General features: G+C 53.1%; 2 protein-coding genes across 2 annotated transcripts in view; both read left to right on the top strand.

The window, feature by feature from the left end:
* The window catches only part of PIP5K1C (phosphatidylinositol-4-phosphate 5-kinase type 1 gamma), a gene marked incomplete at its 5' end in the record, with an annotated part of 24,154 nt that extends 6,493 nt beyond the window's left edge, over nucleotides 1–17,661 (top strand). Inside the window, 13 exons of the mRNA XM_017739035.1 lie at nucleotides 1,735–2,034; nucleotides 2,560–2,765; nucleotides 3,890–3,973; nucleotides 4,422–4,470; nucleotides 5,413–5,497; nucleotides 6,210–6,371; nucleotides 6,531–6,560; nucleotides 7,323–7,461; nucleotides 7,750–7,782; nucleotides 10,152–10,259; nucleotides 10,514–10,646; nucleotides 14,773–14,856; nucleotides 15,650–17,661. Coding sequence (XP_017594524.1) covers nucleotides 1,735–2,034; nucleotides 2,560–2,765; nucleotides 3,890–3,973; nucleotides 4,422–4,470; nucleotides 5,413–5,497; nucleotides 6,210–6,371; nucleotides 6,531–6,560; nucleotides 7,323–7,461; nucleotides 7,750–7,782; nucleotides 10,152–10,259; nucleotides 10,514–10,646; nucleotides 14,773–14,856; nucleotides 15,650–15,652 — 1,416 coding nt within the window. The remainder of the gene's footprint in view (nucleotides 1–1,734; nucleotides 2,035–2,559; nucleotides 2,766–3,889; nucleotides 3,974–4,421; nucleotides 4,471–5,412; nucleotides 5,498–6,209; nucleotides 6,372–6,530; nucleotides 6,561–7,322; nucleotides 7,462–7,749; nucleotides 7,783–10,151; nucleotides 10,260–10,513; nucleotides 10,647–14,772; nucleotides 14,857–15,649) is intronic.
* A 1,319-nt stretch (nucleotides 17,662–18,980) lies between these two features.
* Nucleotides 18,981–19,591, top strand: part of CACTIN (cactin, spliceosome C complex subunit) — a 6,314-nt gene continuing 5,703 nt past the window's right edge. Inside the window, exon 1 of the mRNA XM_008639643.1 lies at nucleotides 18,981–19,018. Coding sequence (XP_008637865.1) covers nucleotides 18,981–19,018 — 38 coding nt within the window. The remainder of the gene's footprint in view (nucleotides 19,019–19,591) is intronic.

The following is a 19,591-nucleotide window of genomic DNA, read 5'->3' as shown; positions in this document are numbered from 1 at the left end:
CCCCCACTGGCTGCAGTTCCAAGCTGGAGGCCCCCGTGGTAGCAGCCAGCTTTGCACATCAGTCTGGCAAGGCAGGATATTGAGACCCAGAGACTTGCATTGGGTGAAGTAAATTGGACCCAGGCCTGCTGTTTGGGTGTAAAATCCAGGAGCTGGTGTCCCTGCACAGCTGTGCTGGACGCTCCAGCTTTATGGATGAGGACTCTGACATTCAGTTAGAATGACCAGGGATTTTTTTGTTGTGGAGATGCCAAGGAGAAGGTGATGATAAGTGATGCTGCTGCCCCATCTGTGTGCCTGGTGCAGTGGGTTTATGTGATCCTACACTGGTTCTGTGAAAATCCTTTCCTCGCTCAGTATTTACTGGGGAAAATTTACCCAAGGGAGCCAGGTTATGGGATGTCTGTGTGTTAGTGACAGCCAGGCCAGGAAGAAATTCTTCCCTGTGAGGGTAGTGAGGCCTTGGTACAGGTTGCCCAGAGTAGCTGTGGCTGCCCCATCCCTGGGAGTGTTCCAGGCCAGGTTGGACGGGGCTTGGAGCAGCCTGGGACAGTGGAAGGTGTCCCTGCCCATGGCAGGGGGTGAAACCAAATGGTCTTTACAGTCCCTTCCAACCCAAACCATCCTGAGATTCTGTGAATCACTTGCTTTTGCAGGTGACACTCACATTCCTGGAGAGGATGAGCTTTCTTGGAAAGCACTGCCTGTTGCCTGAATGTGTGTAGTAAATCAGGTGTGGGGTTTTGAGTGGGAATGGAGTTGCTCTGTTAATCCTGCCATCATCCTGCCAAGCAGTTGGTGAATTAAACTGAACTTACCTGTCTGATGCAGAGTTCTGAGTGACCTGTTGTAGCTTTCCACTGTCTGTGGGTTCTGTGGTGCTACGCTACCCCTGATCGCTCTGCTGCTCCTGGGAAACCACCCATGTCAAAGGAGTCAGGGAAAGGAAGCAGGGTGGTTTCATCCTGAGTTATTTAAAGCTGTTTCCATTTACCTGCCTCTGTTACTTTTGGCACTCTCCAAGAGGGCTCACTGCTGTGCCCAGGTGGGTGAGCTGAGGGGAATGAAATTTTAATACAGTCCCATTTCTGCTGTCTGTCAGAACCTGTCAGGTCTGTCCTTCCTGCCATAGTGTGCAGAGAAGTTCTGTTTCCTTCCCAAACGTGCCCAAAGCTGAACAAGCAAATCCTGCCTGTCATGTCATTCCTAATCATTCCGCTGCCTAAAAAAAGGACATGACAGCAGAACAGGATATCCGTGCTCTCTGGTTGACTGCTTTATAAAGCAACTCTGCAACAGGAGGAGAACATTTATGTTGTTTTGTTTAAAAAATAACCCTGGTTTATTCTGGGCTGGAGAATGGCTCTTGATTCTGATGCTTGTGAAGAGATAAAGAGAGCTGTTATTTTTAAGCTTGAAGTTCCCACTTATTGTGTTTATTTCTCTCCCAGTTTGGTGTCTCTTTTTTAGCTGCTGTACTTGGGGAAAGTAGGGGATTTCCGGACTTGGTTATTTGCCCAGAGAATGCTGAACATCTCAGTCCCTGTATTTTCAGGTCCTAAAGCCACTGAAATGCAGGACTTTGTCAAATGTGTACACTGAGCTCCTGTTAAGTTCAGAAAATCTCTCGGCAAAGAATCCCTAGTCCAGCTGTTGACGTGCTTTGTGGTGAACACAGCAGGGATTTTCTGCTCAAATGACCTTTCTCCATGTTTTTTTTCATCCTTGCTACAGAATCTGAACCAGAACCCCCGGACGCTGCTGCCCAAGTTTTATGGGCTGTACTGTGTGCAGTCTGGGGGCAAAAACATCCGCGTGGTCGTGATGAACAACATCCTGCCTCGAGTGGTGAAAATGCACCTGAAATTTGACCTCAAAGGCTCAACCTACAAACGCCGGGCATCAAAGAAGGAAAAAGAAAAGTCCAGCCCTACGTACAAGGACCTGGACTTCATCCAAGACATGCCCGAGGGCCTGATGTTGGATGCAGACACCTTCAGCGCTTTGGTGAAGACGTTGCAGCGAGACTGTCTGGTAAGGAGGGGGCAGCTCAGAGGCAGGGTAAAGAGCCTCTGTGGCTCTCAAGCATGAGGAAGAGCAATCCCCGACTGAGAACCTTGCTAATCTGCTGACCCCAGAGTAGGATCAATCCTTTCTCCTGCCCTTTTCCCTGAAAGCCAAGCAGTAGAGTTGGATCTCATGGCAGCCTCTGAGGACTGAGGCTGTGTTCCTTTGCCTGGTGCATCACACTTTGGCAGTCTGCTCCACTTGTAGCTGCTCTGCTGGAGCATTTTCCCAATCACTGTGCAGCAGATGCAGTAGTGTTGTTTGCAAGTCTTCAGGCCTTTGGTGTGAGTGTGGGATGGCCAAACTCTGTGCAGTCAAGCCCAGAGGTGACTGTTGGTTCAGAAACTTTCAGGCTCTGTCAAAGGAGTTGTTAGTGGGGATGTGGATGGGATGCTTTGCTCTGATTGCTTTGATTCCATGCTTCGGGGGTCTGTATTTCTGCTGCTGGCTTGATATTTTGTCTTTGTTCTTGAACTCAATACTAACCTGTAGGTGTTGGAAAGTTTTAAAATCATGGACTACAGCCTCCTGCTTGGGGTTCATAACATAGACCAGCACGAGCGGGAGCAGCTGTCGGAGGGAGCCCACAGCACGTCGGATGAGAAGCGTCCTGTGGGGCAGAAGGCCCTGTACTCCACAGCCATGGAGTCCATCCAGGGAGGGGCTGCCCGGGGGGAGTCCATAGACACGGACGACACGTAGGTGAAACCTGGGCTCGCTTGTGCTGCTGGGAGAGGCAGAGGTGGAGGCTGGAGTGGGAAGTCCCTAATGAGGCCCACAGGAACTGTTCAAGGGAGCAGCTCTCCTGGGATTTTGGTAGTGCTGCCATTGTGGTGGGAAAGGGGGAAGCCAGGGTGGGAAATAGTTCTGTAAGGCTCTGGCCTCACAGCAGTCTCTCTTCTTAGGCCAGGCTGTAGGTTGTCAGCTTGTGTAACAGCGTCTAAACATCCACCCATGCCCTAGGGAGGAGACTCGCTCAGTTCTAGCTCAGCACCCAAATACTGGAGCAGAAGTAGGGATCAGCCTGTCCCTAGGAGCTTGGAGTTCTCCATCACTCCCACCTTTGGAATCCCTGGCAGTTCCCTGAGGCCATCCCAGTGGGGTTAGCAGACAGTAGTGTAGCCAAGTGCTGGAGTCATTGCTGGAGCTGGAGGCTGGGGGTTGCCCCAAGCCTGTGCTGTGCTTGATCTGGGGTTCTGCCTGGCTCCCTGGCTCTTGGGCCAAGGAATTGTGGAGTTTGCTGCTTGCTGCTGTCTGAAACCAGCTGCTGTGGGTTTGATGGAGGGTCAGTCCTGAGAGCTGAGATAATACCGTGGTGTTTCCAGTCCTTCAAGCTGCATCAATAATTGTAGTGGCCTGTCTGGTAGCCCTGTGTTTTGGCTGTGTGCTGGTGCTGATGGTTGCTGCACCTTTGGCAGGATGGCATTAGTGTGGACTGGGAATACTCTCACTCTTAAGGGTTTACTGCCCTAATGGCAGACAGCTCTCGCTGACGTGATAAATAACCTGACCCCCAGAATAAAGTAGGCAGGAAAAAACTCCGTGGTACTTTGTGACCCAGGCAGAGCTGTGCCACATGACGCAGGTTCTGTCGTGACAGTGGTGTTTGGCCATGCAGGCAGTGACCCTGGGACACCTGGGGTCAGGCCAGGTCAGTCGGTGACTCCCGTGGTTGTGCACAAAGTGACCACGCAGGTTTTAGGATGTGTCTGACACCACACCAGAGCCCCTTAGCGGGGCTGCTGTCGCCCTTCCCCTGAGCTTGGGTGTTACAGGTGCTCTGGCTGAGGCTGCACCTGCTGAAGTTCTGCTTTACCTGCAGGATGGGAGGGATCCCAGCAGTGAACGGCAAAGGAGAGCGTCTCCTGCTGCACGTTGGAATCATAGATATCCTGCAGTCATACAGGTAGGTAACCTGGCAGTGTGTCTTTTCTGGCTGATAACATCTCTCTTAGTACCAAATGAAAGCAGGGGGGATGTCTTCTCCTGGAGACTGTGAGGATGAGTAGATATGGCTGCCCCAAGCTGGCCATGGGCTTCCATCGTGTCCTTAGAACAGGTGGGAACATACAGCCCTTTGTCCAGGATGATGAGCTGCTCATAAAGAAGTAGTTTCCCACCTCAGTGTGGGAAGCATATCTCCATGGATGGAAGGTGCATCTCTTCCAGCCCATCTCCTCCTTCTCTACTTCCCAGGCAGTCCTGACCTGGCTGGGGAGATGCTGGACAAAGCTCAGTCCTGGTGACATTGGCAGCTCAGGGATCTCCCCCATAGGGTATGAAAGGGAGCTTAGTACTGAGTGCATGCCTGAATCTGTACCTTTCTTTTTCTCTTCCCTTCTCCTTGGAATTAGGTTCATCAAGAAGTTAGAACACACCTGGAAGGCCCTTGTCCATGATGGGGTGAGTGCCTGCAGAGGCAGGAGTTGTCCAAGACTCACAGGATTACCTGGTGGCTGTTTATAGAGCCTGACCTGGCACAGCTGCAGCTGATGAAAGGAGCAGTTCTCACACAGCAGGGTGGTCCCACTTATTCCCAGCCAGGTTTCCTTGCTCAGTCCAGTTCCTCACATGTTGAGCAGTTGTGCTCACAGCTTTCCTCCCCTGCTCCTGTCTGTCCCTCTCTTCCTCCCGTGACACCAGGAGCACACACTCAGGTGTGTGTGTTCCTGGGCTGTCAGGAGCCCTGTGCTGTTCTCTTTGGTGACTGGCTGTTTCCACTTCAGCAAGCTCTCTGCCAGCAAATCCCTTTCCATGTTTCCCTGCTGGCTTCATTCCTGCAGCAGCCAGGTGTGTGTTTCTGAAAGAACAACCTTGCATGTGGAAACCGTTCTTCAGTGTTGCATCTCCTGGCTTCCCTTAATGTGGCAAAGGAAATGTGGAGATGCCAAGTCATGGGAACACAGTCACACATCAGAAGCAGAAAGAGCTTCAGTTTTACTATTTTAAACAAAAACATTTGAAATGTATGGAGACCCTTGGCTAAATTTGGGTGTCTGTGTCACATGCAAAGGTATCCAGGTGTACTTGGAATGGCAGCCAGCAAAGCCAGAAGAAATTTCATGTATGCAATCAGGCCAGTGTTTAAAAAAATCCAGGAAGTCTACAAAGGAATAAAATCACCAAAATCCATTATAAAATCACAGCAAGAATATAATCAAATGCAATCAGAGGCAACGCTTCAGGGTTATTTATAGCATTAATTAGAGTGTTTCAGTTAAGCCTTTCCATTTTAAGGCTCTATCAGTGCTAAATGTTGGAATAAAACAGACTGTGTTGGTTGTTACAGAAATTCTGCCTTGAGGGATCATTTTAAAATTAAACAATTGCTTCTTGCTGTTGTAGGACACGGTGTCAGTACACAGACCCAGCTTTTATGCAGAGAGATTCTTCAAATTCATGACCAACACAGTATTTCGAAAGAATTCCTGTAAGTACCAAGTTCAGGGGCTGCTGTGCTGTGAGGCTTTGCCTCGGCCTCGCTGCTGCAGCCCTCACAAGGAGTCTGGGCTGGAGCCTGAGCAGGGTTTTCCACTGGGGTACAGCTGAGAGAGCTGGGGGTGTTCAGCCTGGAGAAGAGAAGGCTCTCGGGAGACTTCAAAGCCCTTTCCAGTGCTTAAAGGGGGCTTAGAAAAAGGAGGGGGAAGGACTTTTATACAGGCAGATAGTGACAGGCAAGGGGCAATGGATTTGAGCTGGCAGGGTTAGATTAGAAGTCAGGAAAAAATTCTTTACTCACAGGGTGGGCAGGCCCTGGCACAGGGTGCCCAGAGCAGCTGGGGCTGCCCCTGGATCCCTGGCAGTGCCCAAGGCCAGGCTGGACAGGGTTTGCAGCAACCTGGGATAGTGCCCATGTCCCTGCCCATGGAGAAAGGGGAATGAGATGGGTTTTAAGGTCCCTTCCAACCCAAAACATTCCAAGATTCCATGATACAGAGCAAAACTGGCAACTGCAGAGCCCTCAGATTGTCACAGCTTGCCTTGGTCTGCTCAGCCTCCCACCCAGTCCCTGCACCTGACCTGGTTCAGTTCAGGAGGTGTGTGTGTGAGGGCAGAGCCTCTCCTTGTGAAGGGAAAAATGCCTTTGGTGGGACAGTAGCTGGTGGTGGTAATTTGACCTTCTGTCTCCCTCCCTCCCCCAGCTCTGAAGTCGTCCCCCTCGAAGAAAGGGCGCAGTGCCTTGCTGGCCGTGAAGACGGCGGGTCCCACTGCAGCGTTCTCGGCCAGCCAGCTGGCCTCCGAGAAGGACGACACCCAGTACGACCTGCGGGCGGCCAGGAGTTACCCCACGCTCGACGATGAAGGTGACAGCCCCGGTCAGGGTATTGGCTCTGTGGTTACCCTCTCTTTCCTAGCAGTTCCTTAGGATCCTCCCCTGTTGTCATCAAGCTCCCCACTGTGCACCGACTGCAGATCTTTCCTCATGGATAGCTCTTCATTGCATGTCTTGCTGTGCTTTGCAGGTGCTAAACCTAACCAGGACAGGGAAGAAGGTAAGAGTACATTGTTTTGTTGCAGCACCAGCAGGTACTTGATGCAACACCTCTGCATCAAAGGAGACCAAATCCCTGTTTTGCAGCACTGTGGGGTTCTGCAGTAAAAATGGTCACCTGCATCACTGCTGCAAGACAGCTGCTGCCAAGGGGCACCATAAGTCATAGCCCAAAAGCCATCAGAAAGTTGCATTTTCTACCCTTTAAAAAAGGTGGGGGGAGGGGAGGGTGACTGGGAACTGCAGCACTCCAATGACAGTGTTTGGGCAGTTAAAACAGGTAGGATCTTGCCACTGGAAAACAGAGGAATGGGCTGGTTCTGTGCTGCCTTTCCTTCACTTCCATCTGGCTGCATTTACAGCTGAGTGCTGGGGGGCACATGGGTGTTGGATTGCTCCCTGTGCAAAGCACTGGACACTCAATTCATCTCTTAATTCACTTGGATATTTATCCCTGGTGATCCAAGCCTTTAATCCAGCTTTGGTCACCAGTGAGACGTCTTCATTGGCATTCTGTTCCCTGCCTGTTGTGCTGGAAGTGGTGCTGACTGGCTCTCTCCAGATGACACCTTGGGAGAGGCTGTCACGTTCATGGACCCAGCTAAACTTCTGCCTGTCTGTGGTTTGAGTGCCCAGTCCCAGTGCGGGTGTGCAGGTTCATGGTGGAACAGCCTCTCACGGGGCAGGTGTAGGTGAAGTGGTGGTGTTTGACCTAATCATTTCTTCTTCCTGCCTCTCCCCTGCCTGTGCTCTGGGCCAGCAGGCAGGCCAGACCTGCTCCCTTGCACTCCTCCTTCCTTTGAAGAAGCTACCACAGCCTCCATAGCCACGACACTATCGTCAACATCCCTCTCTGTTCCCGAGCGATCTCCCTCGGAGACCTCTGAGCAGCCCAGGTACAGGTGAGGACACTCCTCCCCTGCTCCCACTGGCACCGAGGGCCTGCCGTTCCTCTCCGTGCTGCAGATCCCGGCAGGCTGCCCTGCACCCTGCAATGCTAATGACCGATTTTAATTATATCTCTCCTGGGAGCAAGCAGACACAGCTTTGATGGGATTAATTATTGCTGGAAGAAGTGTCAGCTGTTAAGTAGAACATCTCCCTCATGGGGTGTGGAGGTAGATTTGGGGTCAGTGCAGGAGTTCTGGCTTAAATTGCTCCTAACAAACTCTTCTGTTTTCTTTCCGCAGGAGGCGTACACACTCCTCAGGGCAGGATGGCAGGTGAGAAATGGGTCTCCTATCTTCTTTTCTCATCTTCTCTCTGCTGCACAGAGACCTCATGCTTATCCCTGTGCAAAGGTCTCTTAGAGGGCTGAGTGGGAATTTCAGCAGCTCCAGGATTTTGGCATGGTCCTCTGCAGGATGCTGAACTGCTTCCGCAATCAGATGATCCCCATTTCTTACACAGAATTTTCCTTGCAAGCAGATCTCTTAGTATTTTGAAAATAGCACAGTTATTTGATAGGAAAGGGGACAACAGTGTTGTCCAAATTTACCCACCCACCCAGCACCAGAGTCAAGGAAGGTCATTTAAGTCCCTTTAAGAGAGTAAGTGAGCCTTGACAGCAGGAACTTTCCTCCTCTGAGCATCTGCTTGTGGCCTGGGCAAAGTGAAAGGCCTCTGACTTCAGAAGGCACTGAGCACCCTCAGTCCCCACAGAAGTAGCTTCCACTGTCTTCAGAAATCTGTGAGGTTTTTTCCCTCCTGTGGTGTCTTAGAGCCAAGGACAAGGCAGGATAGAAATGCTGTGCTGCAGAGGGGTGTCTGATTTAAATCAGAGGCTCATATCATGGAATTACTGTGCGTTATTGTGGAATTATTTTGCACCAGTAAAAATGACCCCATTGCCCATGTCAGCAGGATCTGCACGAGGAGCCAGCAGATGCTGCTGGCTCTGCCCTGCTTTCCAGGACACTGTGTAGGTGTAGTAGGCTTTGAAATGACATCAGAGACTCAGTCCCAGGATGTGCCGTAGCCAGAGGAGCCTGACAGGCTGATGTCCTCTCTCCCTGCATCAGTGTTTGGTGCTTGGAAGGAAAGGACTTTGGAAGATGAGGGTTTGCCCCATGTTACAGGCATCTGCCGTTGTTCCAAGCTTTGAGTGGTTTGCTGAGTTCAGTTGATGTGCATTGTGAAAAAATCCCTTTCTGTGGTATTTCCCAATGAAAATACCTCTGGATGCTGCATGTTGCTGAATCCTGGCAAATTTCTGTCCCTGGAGGGTCTCGCTGTGTGAAGTGTCAGGGGCTTGTGGAGTACCTCATATCCTGTAGAATCCAGTGCTAGAAATTGCTGAAAATTGGAGACTTAAACCCAGGCCCCAGTGGTGGTGCCCATGTGGCAAATGCAGGGACTTCATCCAAAACAGTTTGGACTCAATGGTGCCTCATGGAGGGAGGGAGCTGCTGTAGTATGTGACTGCTCCTCCAGAAATAGGTCAGGTGAATCAGAGTGACCTGGGAGCATTCAGGGAGCTCAGTGGCTTGGTCAGAGTAGATCTGTCTGTTACAAATTTACCAAAGCTACGCTGACCCTCTGCAGGTGTTTGTCTGCAGGCCACCTTTGCTGTTTTTTGCCTAATTTGTCTCTTCTAGTGCCAGTGCCTCCATGTGCCCTTCCTGGGAGAGCAGGGACCTGTTTACTTGTAGAGCTCTCTGGGATCCCCTGGTGAAAACCAGTGCAAGCACAAATTTATTAAAGCAAGAATTTACATTCCTGAGCTGAGATGGAAAAAGCCTTACCCAATTTGCTCAAGAATGTGTCACGCCTCTGGTTATTCTTGTCTGCTGGGGAATTCACTCCAGGTTTGAGGTCCAGCCCTGTGAGGAAGAGAGGAGCGAGCTCCTTGCATGGAGCTGGACAGAAGTTGCTGCCCACTGGCCCCAGCTCTGGTCAGAGCCAGCCTGGAGCAGGGCAGTGCTGTCAGTGAACCCAGAGCTCAGCCCTTCTCTGACAACTGCCCCTTGGCTTGGCAGGCTCCCGCTCCTCCTTCCCATGGGGACAGTGGAGCCAGCCCTGCTGGCACAAGTAATTACTCTAATAACATGAGGTATTAAAGTGAAGACTGTCAGAAACAGTTCCAGAGTGTGCAAATAAATCTGATGTCAACCCTGGAGCAGCTTTAATGTGCTGGGAGTCTTGGAAGAGGTCAGAGGCTCTGGCCTGGTGCCGGGCTAACTCTGGATACAAGTTTTCCCTGGAGGCCAGTTCTCTTTGCTCCCATGCTCCATCTGACACTGCCCATCTTTCCTACAGCACTGGTTGTTTAACTCCTTTGCTCTTGTCCTCTTCTCCCACCATGTTATTCCTGAGTGCTGCAATCTTCCAGGACTGACTCTTTTTCCTGGGAGTTTTGGTTATCCAAACCCTCAATGCTGAGAGGTCTGAGTGCTCCCTCTGAGCTGAAATCAGCCACTGTCTGCGGCTGGGAGCCGGGTGCCACAGTCACAGCAGCAGCAGCGCTGTACTGGGGCAGAGCTGCACAAGAGGCTTGGCTGGCTCAGGACTGATTCAGGCTGACCTAAAATTGAGGGCTGTGCATAACTCCTGCCCAGCTGAGCCTTTGGGCCTGTCTCTCTTTGGTTTCCAGGTCACACGAGGAGGTGCGGGTCGAGGAGGAGGTTCAGCAAATCAGTGTCGAGCTGGAGCCCAAGTGTGACGTTGAGATTGTAGCTCCTGAAGAAGAAAAGGTCAAAGAGTGAGTGGTTTAAGAGTGTCGAGCAGAGCCCACACGGTGGGTTTTGACCTGTGGCTGCTTGTGCTGGAGGCTTTGCCGGTCTCCAGCTTTGCTGGGTGTTGGGTGAGGCTGAGAACAGTTCTGACCTGCCCTGCCCTGCCCTGACCTTTCAGGATGTGACAGCATAGCATCTTCAGCTCCTCTGTAATAAATCAGTTCTGCTTGCTCCTGTCCTGATTGCAGTGACTAGACTGTCATTTCTTTCCCCTTTGCAGAGAGGCAGCTTCTTCAGCCTGTGCCATTGTCACATCCACAGCCACCGTAGAGGTGGAGACGGCCAGCCAGGCCTCGGAACCAGCCAGCCAGGCCTCGGATGAAGACGACGTGCCAGTCACAGACATATACTTTGTAAGAGACCTTCTCCACCTGACCCTTGGGGTGTGATGGGAAGGGTTGGACAAGGCTGTCAGTATCCATTCCAGGCAGTTCGGTGCAGGGCAGTGGCTGCCCTGCGCCATCTTGGTGTAGAGCACCTTGAGACCTTGATGCTGGGTGGGTCTCTGAATGCAGGGAACTGGATTAACCCTTGGAGAACTCAAACCAGCATCTAGTGGGGCTCACACAGGTGGCACTCCTGCTGTGGATGTAGCTGTAGCTGTGCTGCTCTACTTCCAAGCACAAGTGCTTATCTAGGCCAGCACATTTGCTCTTGGGACAAGCCAAGGTGATGTGGGTGCAACAGAGAGGTTCTTCCTTCCTCAGCCAGAGATCTTGGCTGCTTTCCTGACACAAACATGGCCTAGACCCAAGGGGAGGTGGTTGCAGAGGGTGACCTTGGGCTTTGGTGAACTCCGGCTTTTCCTTTCCCTGCAGGCTGCATTAGGTGATGCAGTGGGAGTCTAGTGCTGAGCCAGGGAGTAAGTTGGTGGTTGGCAGCAGAGTGCCGTGGAGCCTGGCGCTGGTCCTCACTCAGCTCCCACAGTGGCTGAGCAACTTCTGCAGACCAGAGAAGAGGTTTTTTAGCAACATGTACCTGTCCCATGGATTCGCGGAGCAGAGCTGAGTGCCTGTCCCACGAGAGCTGAGCTCTCTCTCATGCCTTGGCACTGGAACCCTCATTAAAAGAGGTGCCCGGCTTCTCCCTGCTCCAACTTGTTGCTGTTGGTTCTGTGGTGCTGGAGATGAGCTGAGCCCATGTGATGGGCTCCTTCAGGCTAAACTAAAATGCAGCATTGGCCTTTCCCTGAGCTCTTGTGACTCTGCTGCAGAGCTGCTCACTCATTGCCAAGTCACTGTGAGGCTCGTGGGAGCTGTGGAAGGAATCAGCCCTGTTTTACAGCTTGTTTGGAGTTGGATGCATGCTGTTCAAAATGCAAACGGCTCCTCTAACACGGCTGCCCCTTCCTTGCCTGTGGATGGCAGCTGTGTGCAGGCAAATCCTGCCTGCTCTCCTGGCAAGTGTCTTCTAGCGAGGGTCAGCTCCTCTTCCTCCCTGTCCCTGAGCATATGGACTCCGCCCAGCTTGAGGGGCACCTCTGTCCAAGAGAAAATTCTGCAGAGTGTTCTTGAGAGCGTGACTGACTGCTCATCAGCATTTCATACTTCATCTGAGTCTGAGTTTTGCATTAAATGTGTGTCGTGTGCTGTGGAGTGTTTGTCACTGCTGGGATGAAGGGAAAAGCTGATTGGGGTTCCCATGGGCACTCTCCTTGGAAAGCCACTTGAGCTGGAGCTCAGGTGAGGCTGCACCCGTGTGCTCAAGCAGCACCACAGCTGCTCCTACAGGAGTGCTCAGGAGCAATGGTGGGTGAAGGGTTGGTGTGTACAGAGGAGGATTTGGCCAGTCCCAGAGGACTGTGATCTGATCACTGCAAGTCTGCTCCTGGAGAGCACTTCATTCTCCTGTTCATCCCCAGGGAATAAAAGTGCAGAGTGTGGCAGGGCATGGGCACCGCTCTCCCCTGCTCTCCCCTGCACGGCTTTCCCACCTGCTCACCCGTTCAGGCCTGGAGTTGCCCAACCCCTTGTTTTTTGCTTTCTCTTTCATCCTCTCTTTCACATCACCCTTTTTTTCCTCTGTTTCCTTTCTCACCTCACTTGTCCTGGGCCACCCAGTTCACAGATGGGAGGTACTGGATTTACTCTCCCCGCCAGCGCAGACTCCGAAGTACCTCGCATTCCTCTGGGATTGTAAGTGACCATGCCAGCACAGCATGTAGGGGAGCAGAGCTGCAGCTTTGAAACACTGGGGCCAGCACCCCATTTCCCTCGACGGCTGGGGCTCTGGATTGAGTGGGCATTAGGAACCAGCCCAGCAGAAATGGGGGAAGCATACTGAAATGACACCAGTGGATCTCCTTGTAGGATCTGGGAGAATCATGAGCTCTGTCCTGCTTTTCTGCAGACTGGTGACACAGCTCCTACCCCGGCATGGGCCGTAATGTCACCCAGCCCTTGGGAAAAGTGAGAGTGATGAGGCCCTGGCACAGGTTGCCCAGAGAACCTGTGGTTGCCCCATCCCTGGCAGTGTCCAAGGCTAGGTTGGATGGGCTTGAAGCAGCCTGGGATGGTGGAAGGTGTCCCTGCCCATGGCAAGGGGGGATACTGGGTGATCTTCCAATCCAAACTGGTCTGTGATTCTGAGTACCAGACCTGGCCAGGGAGGCACCGGGGCCTCTATAGATGATGTCAGGCTCAGCTCCCTCAGCCCAGGAAGAGAGTTTTAAAGACACCATTAAGATGTTTCGAAGCTTCCAAAAATCCAGTTGCAAACAGAACTGTTTTGGCTTGTGGGGAGCAGCTCATAAACTAAATGAGGCAGGAGGTGGTGCTGAGTTAGGGCTGGTTTCAGCTCTCCAGCCCTTCTCAGCATCACCAGTGTGCTCCCTTCTCACTGAAGGTGTTCTGTGAGCAGGGAGGATTTTACTTTCCAAAAGATGCAGGGAGGCATTTGAGTTTTAGGGGCTGAATCTAGAGCTGAGTTTAGCATTTCCCTTCTCAGGCTTTGGGAGAGCTGCTGTCCCCACGGGGTGCTGGCAGTGCTGCCGGAGCCTCGCACAAGTGCTGGTGCAGCCTGGTGCTCCCATTTGGGTACTGGGCAGGGTGCATGGGGAAGCAGGGGCAGGAATGTGCCCCTTGCCGTGGCTGATGGCATGAGGAAGGTGCTGCACCTCTGTGGGCAAACAGGCAACTCCTCCTGCAGCTCCTCCTGCCCCTCAGCTGGGTTTGCCTGCTCCGGCACCGGGAGGGGTAGTGCCAAGCACTGGATGCTCCTTTATCTCCCGCAGCTCCCCGTATGCATCCAAGCTCCTAAAAGGCTCTGAAAGAGACTGGCTGGAGCATGTGGTTCAGTCAGGATGGATAAAAAAGAGGATGTGGATCATGCTTGATGTGGTGGGGAGCTTTCCTGTACCTCTGACAGAGCCCTGAGAGAAGCTCCAGAAAGGGGTTTCTCAACCCTCCTTCCTCCCAGACCCACTGGTCTCTACTAATGGAGCTGCAGTTACTGGAGGGTTCAGCATGTGGAGCCCAGTGCTTCAAAGCTTCTCTGGCTTCTTGTAGTTCCTTGTACATTGTAGACTGTCACACTCAGTTCCTGGGCTGGGAACACCCAGGCTTCTTCCAAGCACCCAGTTCTGTTTCTCTTCCTTTGCAAATGCCAGGCTGTGTCAAAGGGGGCAGTTTCCTCTCTGTGGGAGCTCCGCTGGAGACTAAAAGAGCCTGTTCACAATGTAAATTGCCCCTGGGAACCCTGGAAGCAGAGACCAGCCCTTGAATCTGTGCTGTGTTGGCAGCAGAGTGTGTCTTCTCACACCAATGCCCAGTGCTGTGATAACTGTCCCTCAAGGCACACCTCCTTCCCCTCATTCTTTCCAGGGTCCAGTTGTGTTTTGCCTCCTGTGTTGTACTTGTTCCCATCACCCCACTGTCCCCAGGATCTCAGCAATAACTGTTTCCTTTCTGTGGCCACCATCCGCCATGGTCTCACCCCAGCTCCGCTGCCTTCTGCAGAGAAGGAGGAAGGCACAGCAAACAAATCCAGTTTCCCTGTAAAAGCCCTCCTGGATATCAGTTTGTAGCATGCACAGGGCTCTAGAAATGGGAGGGTGAGAGCTGGTATCGGGTAGCAGGAACCCAGAGCTGTCACTGCTCTTAGGTAAGTCACTTCCTAAGTCTCTAGGTTTCTCTGGAGCCGGGGTGATGCCATGGCAGGGAGCTGAGGTTTCCCTGACATCTCAAAAGCTCTAAAACTCTGTCCCTACAAGAGGAGAGGTTGTGCCACCCCCACTGCAGCTGGCGCAGGTCCCGTGTCCCAGCTGGCAGGGAGCAGGTACGTGCTGAGGATGAGGAGGGCTCCTCTGCTGAGAGCTGGCTCTGGGCTCAGTGCTCTCCCTCCAGGTGGACAGCTGTTCTTACTGTATTGTCTCCTACTCTTTTTATTTTCTCCTTTTATTTTTTCCTCTTCTCTCCTTTGCTCCCTGCTCTGCTGCTGCTCTCCCTGCATTCTCCCTGCCGTCTCTGGCCACTCTGGCAGCCGACAGACGAGAGGAGTTGGGTTTACTCCCCGCTCCACTATAGCGCTCAGCTCCACTCTGTCTCCGATGAGGAGAGCGATACAGTAAGTGTCCAACAGCCGTGTGCCGGGTGCCCGGTGGGTCGAGGTCAGAGTTTGTGCTCCCTCTGCAAGATCAGCTTGGCCTCTGGCAGCCTGGGGCTCCTGCATGGCTGCAGCAGAGCCCGGCTGCCTCCCGGGTCAGCTCTGTGCTGGCAGAGCCCCGGCCCGCTCAGCAAGGGCTGTGGCTTATTCCCAGTTGTTTGGTGCAGGGAAAGCTTTGGGGACCTCAGGTTTTCCAGACATGTTGCCATTGCTGGAGGATGTAGAACAGCCTCTCTGGTTGTGCTGGGAAGTTGGTGGGACACAGACCTGACTGATGTGGGCACTGGTGCTCAGGGGTTGGTTCTCTTTCCCCTCACGACCAGAAAGACATTGAGGGGCTGGAGCGTGTCCAGAGAAGGGAGTGGAGCTGGGGAAGGGGCTGGAACACAAGTGTGATGAGGAGCAGCTGGGGGGGCTCAGCCTGGAGAAAAGGAGGCTCAGGGGAGACCTTGCTCTCCACAACTCCCTGACAGGAGGGTGCAGCCAGGCGGGGGTTGGGATCTGCTCCCAGGCAACAACGGACAGGACAAGAGGAAACAGCCTCAAGCTGTGCTAGGGGAGGTTTAGGTTGGATATTTGGTAAAATTTCTTCACTGAAAGGGGATTGTCAGGTATTGGAACAGGCTGCCCAGGGCAGTGGTCAAACAGCATGGTGGTGGTGCTGGGCTGATGGTTGGACTTGGTAATCTTGGAGGTCTTTGCCCACCTTAATGATTCCATGATTCTGTGACTCTCTTCTCTCTGCCTCTTGCAGTAATCTCTATGCAGACACAGAAGTCCCAGAGAGCAGCGATTCCCTCTGCAGGTCGATGTGTTCCCTTTTCGTTGATGCAGCCATTCCAGTGGGATGGGGAAGAGCTTGCTGACACCAGTATTGCTGCACTGCAGGATCCCGGGCACTGCGTTTCAGAATGGAGCAAAACTATAACCATGTATTTCTACTTATCCCAGATGTGGGCAGCAAAGAAACCACCCGCTCACCCACAGCTCCCAGCAGAGAATTCCAGCTGGATGTAGAGAATCCTGGGTAGTACCACAGTGTTTTCCAGACGTGCACTACCGTAGCTACCTATCCATGTGTGATACTGTGAACCTTTTTAATTTTGTAATCATGTATTTATTTCTTTTATCTTTGCACAGAGACAGCACAAATGTGCTTTTTTAAACATTTAGTTTACTGCACTTTTTTTTTTTACTTTTTTTTCTTTTTTTCTTTTTTTTTTTTTTTTGGGTCATATATTTGTTCATCAGAAAGGAGCATGAGACCTCACCGAAGAATGGGTAGGAGCACATTGCTGGGGAGGGCAGGGACCGGAGTGGCTTCATGCGAGGCAGCAGTGTGGTCTGACCAACTGAGGGAGTCAGGAGGTTTAAGGCTGTCCAGACTCTGCCACGGTTTTTCCGAGTGGCCCAAGGCGAGTCACTAAACCATTCTGTGCCTCGGTTTCCCCTGTGCTAATGGGTGCACAGTACCCACTTCTGTTACAGCACTTAAACCCTGGGATGAAAGGTGCTATGAAAATGAAATGTATTAAAGGCCATGGAATAGAATTGCTCCCATGCTACCATAGTCCAAAGTAGCCATGCCAATTCACTTGGATCCAAACTCCCTAGCGACTTCTCCTGTCTGTACCACTGCGGGGCAGCACACAGTTCCTGGCGACAGTGACATGGACTCCTCGGCTCTCCCCGAAGTCGTGACGGGCTCCACCTTCACCCTATGTTGCACTGCTGCGCCACCCCTCCCTCTGTGCTTGGAGTCCACGCTTCATCCGACCGGCCGCCGCCTGCTCCGGACCCACGGGCACGGACAGATGGGAACTGGGCACCTCCCAAGCCCGGCCGCGTTGGAGGGCGAGTTCCCCACTCTGCCCGGCCCATGTGGGGCTTGTCCAGACCCTGCATCCTCCTGGAGCCACTCAGCCCCTCACCTGCTCGTGGGTGTACCCTGGGGTCACGGACACTGGGTTCACAAGTCCCCTCTGCCCCTCAGGGCAGGCAGGGAGATGTTCAATCGCTGGAGGCAGGAACAGAAGCCTGGCTCTGCCATGGAATTGTGCCAGCACTGCTGTGCTCATGGACTCTTGGACAGAAAGCTGGGTGACTGGGGTGTTGCTTGGGGTCACGTCTGCTGGTGGAAATCCCTGCTGCGGGTGTCTGAGAGGGTTTGCTTTGCGAGGGCTGCAGGCTATAGGTGAGAGAATTCGGTGTCACGGGGTAGTGTTGAGGCTCATCCATCAGCAGGACACATATCATAGCATTGTCTGGAATCCAGCAATCCCATCCTCATCTCCCAGAGAGAAAACAGGAAATCCTTTAGACCAGAGGGAGACAGGTCTTGTTCGTGTGCTTTATGAACCTCACTTGAGAAAGAGGGTTGAAATCTCTTTATTCCCTTTACAATCTTCACTGTCCTCGGGATTCCCTGTAGAGGGGTGGGGAAGCAGGACCCTGCTCTCAGGCCTCAGTCCCCACAATCTGTCTTCACAGCAGCACTCAGGAGCGGTTATGTTGGGTCCCAGGAGGTAGCTGGGCTGATGGGAAGCTCTTCCTTCTGTACTGTGCTGAACTTAGTGAGACTCTTCAGGAACTGATGGGTTTTTTCTTGCCTGGAATACAGGACCTGGACTTCCCTTCCCTGCCTGTGGATGCAGAAGGCTGCGAGTTGTGCTTCTTGGGAGCACAGTCTGGGGATTGTGCAAGTTGCTGCTGTTCATGTATCCATGTATTTACCAAATAGTCTATCAAAAGTCTCTCAAGAAACTCTCCCCTTTCCGTCGCTGCTTGGCAGCTCGTTCTCCCAGCTGCAGCTCCTGCCCCAGCCCACCTGCCTGTGCCACCCGGGGGGCTCTGCAGGCTGGGGGGGGCTCAGGGCTTGGTGGAGGGGAATGGGAGCTGTGCAATACCTACAGCCTCACCTGCCTCTGGGCTCAAGGCAAGGGGCTTCAAAAAGCTAAAAATGCAACCTATTTTTCCTCTAGCAGTGTGCATAGAACAGCCAGAGGGAGCCACACCCCTGCTGCAAGGGCTGCTGTTGAGTGCTGTGCTGGAGGAGGGGGCTCTGGGGGGGAACCAGGGTGGGCTCGAGCTGTTCTGACCCAGGCCCCTGCCCTGGGACCACCTCGGTCAGGAGCTGGAGTGTTTGGCCTCATCAGGACTTTCCAGCCACCTGAAATCAAGCCTCTTTTTTGAGATGGTTTAAGCATTGCTGATGGAGATTTTATTCTTTCCCCTTATTTCTAGGGGTCTCTAAAGCTGCTTGGCCTCTGTGCAGGGAGTGTCCCAGAGAATGAGCTTTGTGAGCTGGAGCTGTGCTTGGGTCCTGAGAGAGGAGGTGAACCCAGAGCTCCTGCAGCATGTTCATTTCAAAGAACTGTCTTCCCTTTTTGAGATGATCCTTGTGCAGTTCTGTAATGACCCTCTGGAGCAGGTCTGGACGGGTGGGGGTGGTCCTGTAAGAGGACAGGCAAAGGCTTAGAACAGCTTTGTCAAGGGGACAAGGAGGAACCTTCCTGTAGGGAGATGCTGATCTGAAATGGAAACTGCCCCTGTTCAGGCTGGCACAGTCCCTGCCGTGTCACCTCCTGTCCCAGCAGCTCAGTGCTGGGGAACTGTTCAGTCTCTGCTTCCCACAGAGGCTTCATGAAAGGACCTTGGATTTTAGAGCTCATTCTTGGCCCCCCTCTGCACGGCACTGCAGGGGAGCAGCAGCAGTTCTGGAGCATGTCACAGGCACTGCCAGTGCTGCCTGGGCAGGAACAGCACTTGCCCATGGAAAAGAGCATCCTTGGTCTGAACGTTCCTCCAGCTGCACTTCAGCTCATTCTGGACTTGAGTTGCTGTTCTCTGCTGGGCTCTCCTGAGTGACCCAGCAGGTGCTGTCCAGGCTCTCTCATCCATGTGTCTTGTACTCTGAGATTCAACCCCGCAGGACAGCCCCTTCCCACATAGGTCTGTGTGCCACTGCTGTCCATCCCTGTCGTCCCACACAGGATCTCAGGCTCTGTGGGACATGCCCTGACCATTGCCTGGTGCTGGGGCTGCAGGTGAGCTCTCCCTGCCAGGTAAGGGGCTGGCAGGAGAAAATGGGCATCTCTGTCCTGGAGTTTGTAGTCAGGCTCCTGTAAAGGCTCTGGGGCAAACCCAGGAGCTCGTAGAGAGACACTCAACACATACAGAGGGGGTGCAGCTTTTGGCTGCCGCTGTGTCTCCCGCGGAATTGCACTTCGGGGAGTTTTTTAGAAGGCAGAGCACTCACAGGACTTGGTCCAAGGCAGAGGCGTTCGCAGGGCTCCGTCGCCCCCCGCATTCCCCTTCTCATTCCCAGCCACTGCTCCAGCACTTCCCGAGCGGACAAGGAGAAAGCCAGGGCTGAGGCGTCTTGGGCCGTGCCTGAAGGTTTTTTTCTGTCCATGTCTACACGCGCTGTGTGTCCCGGTGGCTGTCCCGGTTCCCACCCACGTCTGTCCCGGTGGCTGTCCCTGTTCCCCACGCGTGTCCCGGTGGATGTCCCCGTGGATATCGCTGTTCCCACACGCGCCCGTGTGCTGGATGCTCGGCGGAGGGGGCGCGGGCGCTGCGGCCGGACGGGGACGCCGATGCTGGGGTGTTATCCCGTCTCTGTTCCGGGGCTCGAGGCCTGGGCGCTTTTTTTTTTTTTTTTTTTGGTTTTTTTTGGGGGTTTTTTCCCTCTTCT

The sequence above is a fragment of the Corvus brachyrhynchos genome, unplaced genomic scaffold (assembly GCF_000691975.1).
Source record: "Corvus brachyrhynchos isolate BGI_N302 unplaced genomic scaffold, ASM69197v1 scaffold130, whole genome shotgun sequence".
In the NCBI taxonomy this organism is placed as follows: Eukaryota; Metazoa; Chordata; class Aves; order Passeriformes; family Corvidae; genus Corvus; species Corvus brachyrhynchos.
This window is presented reverse-complemented; position numbering and strand designations above follow the sequence as displayed.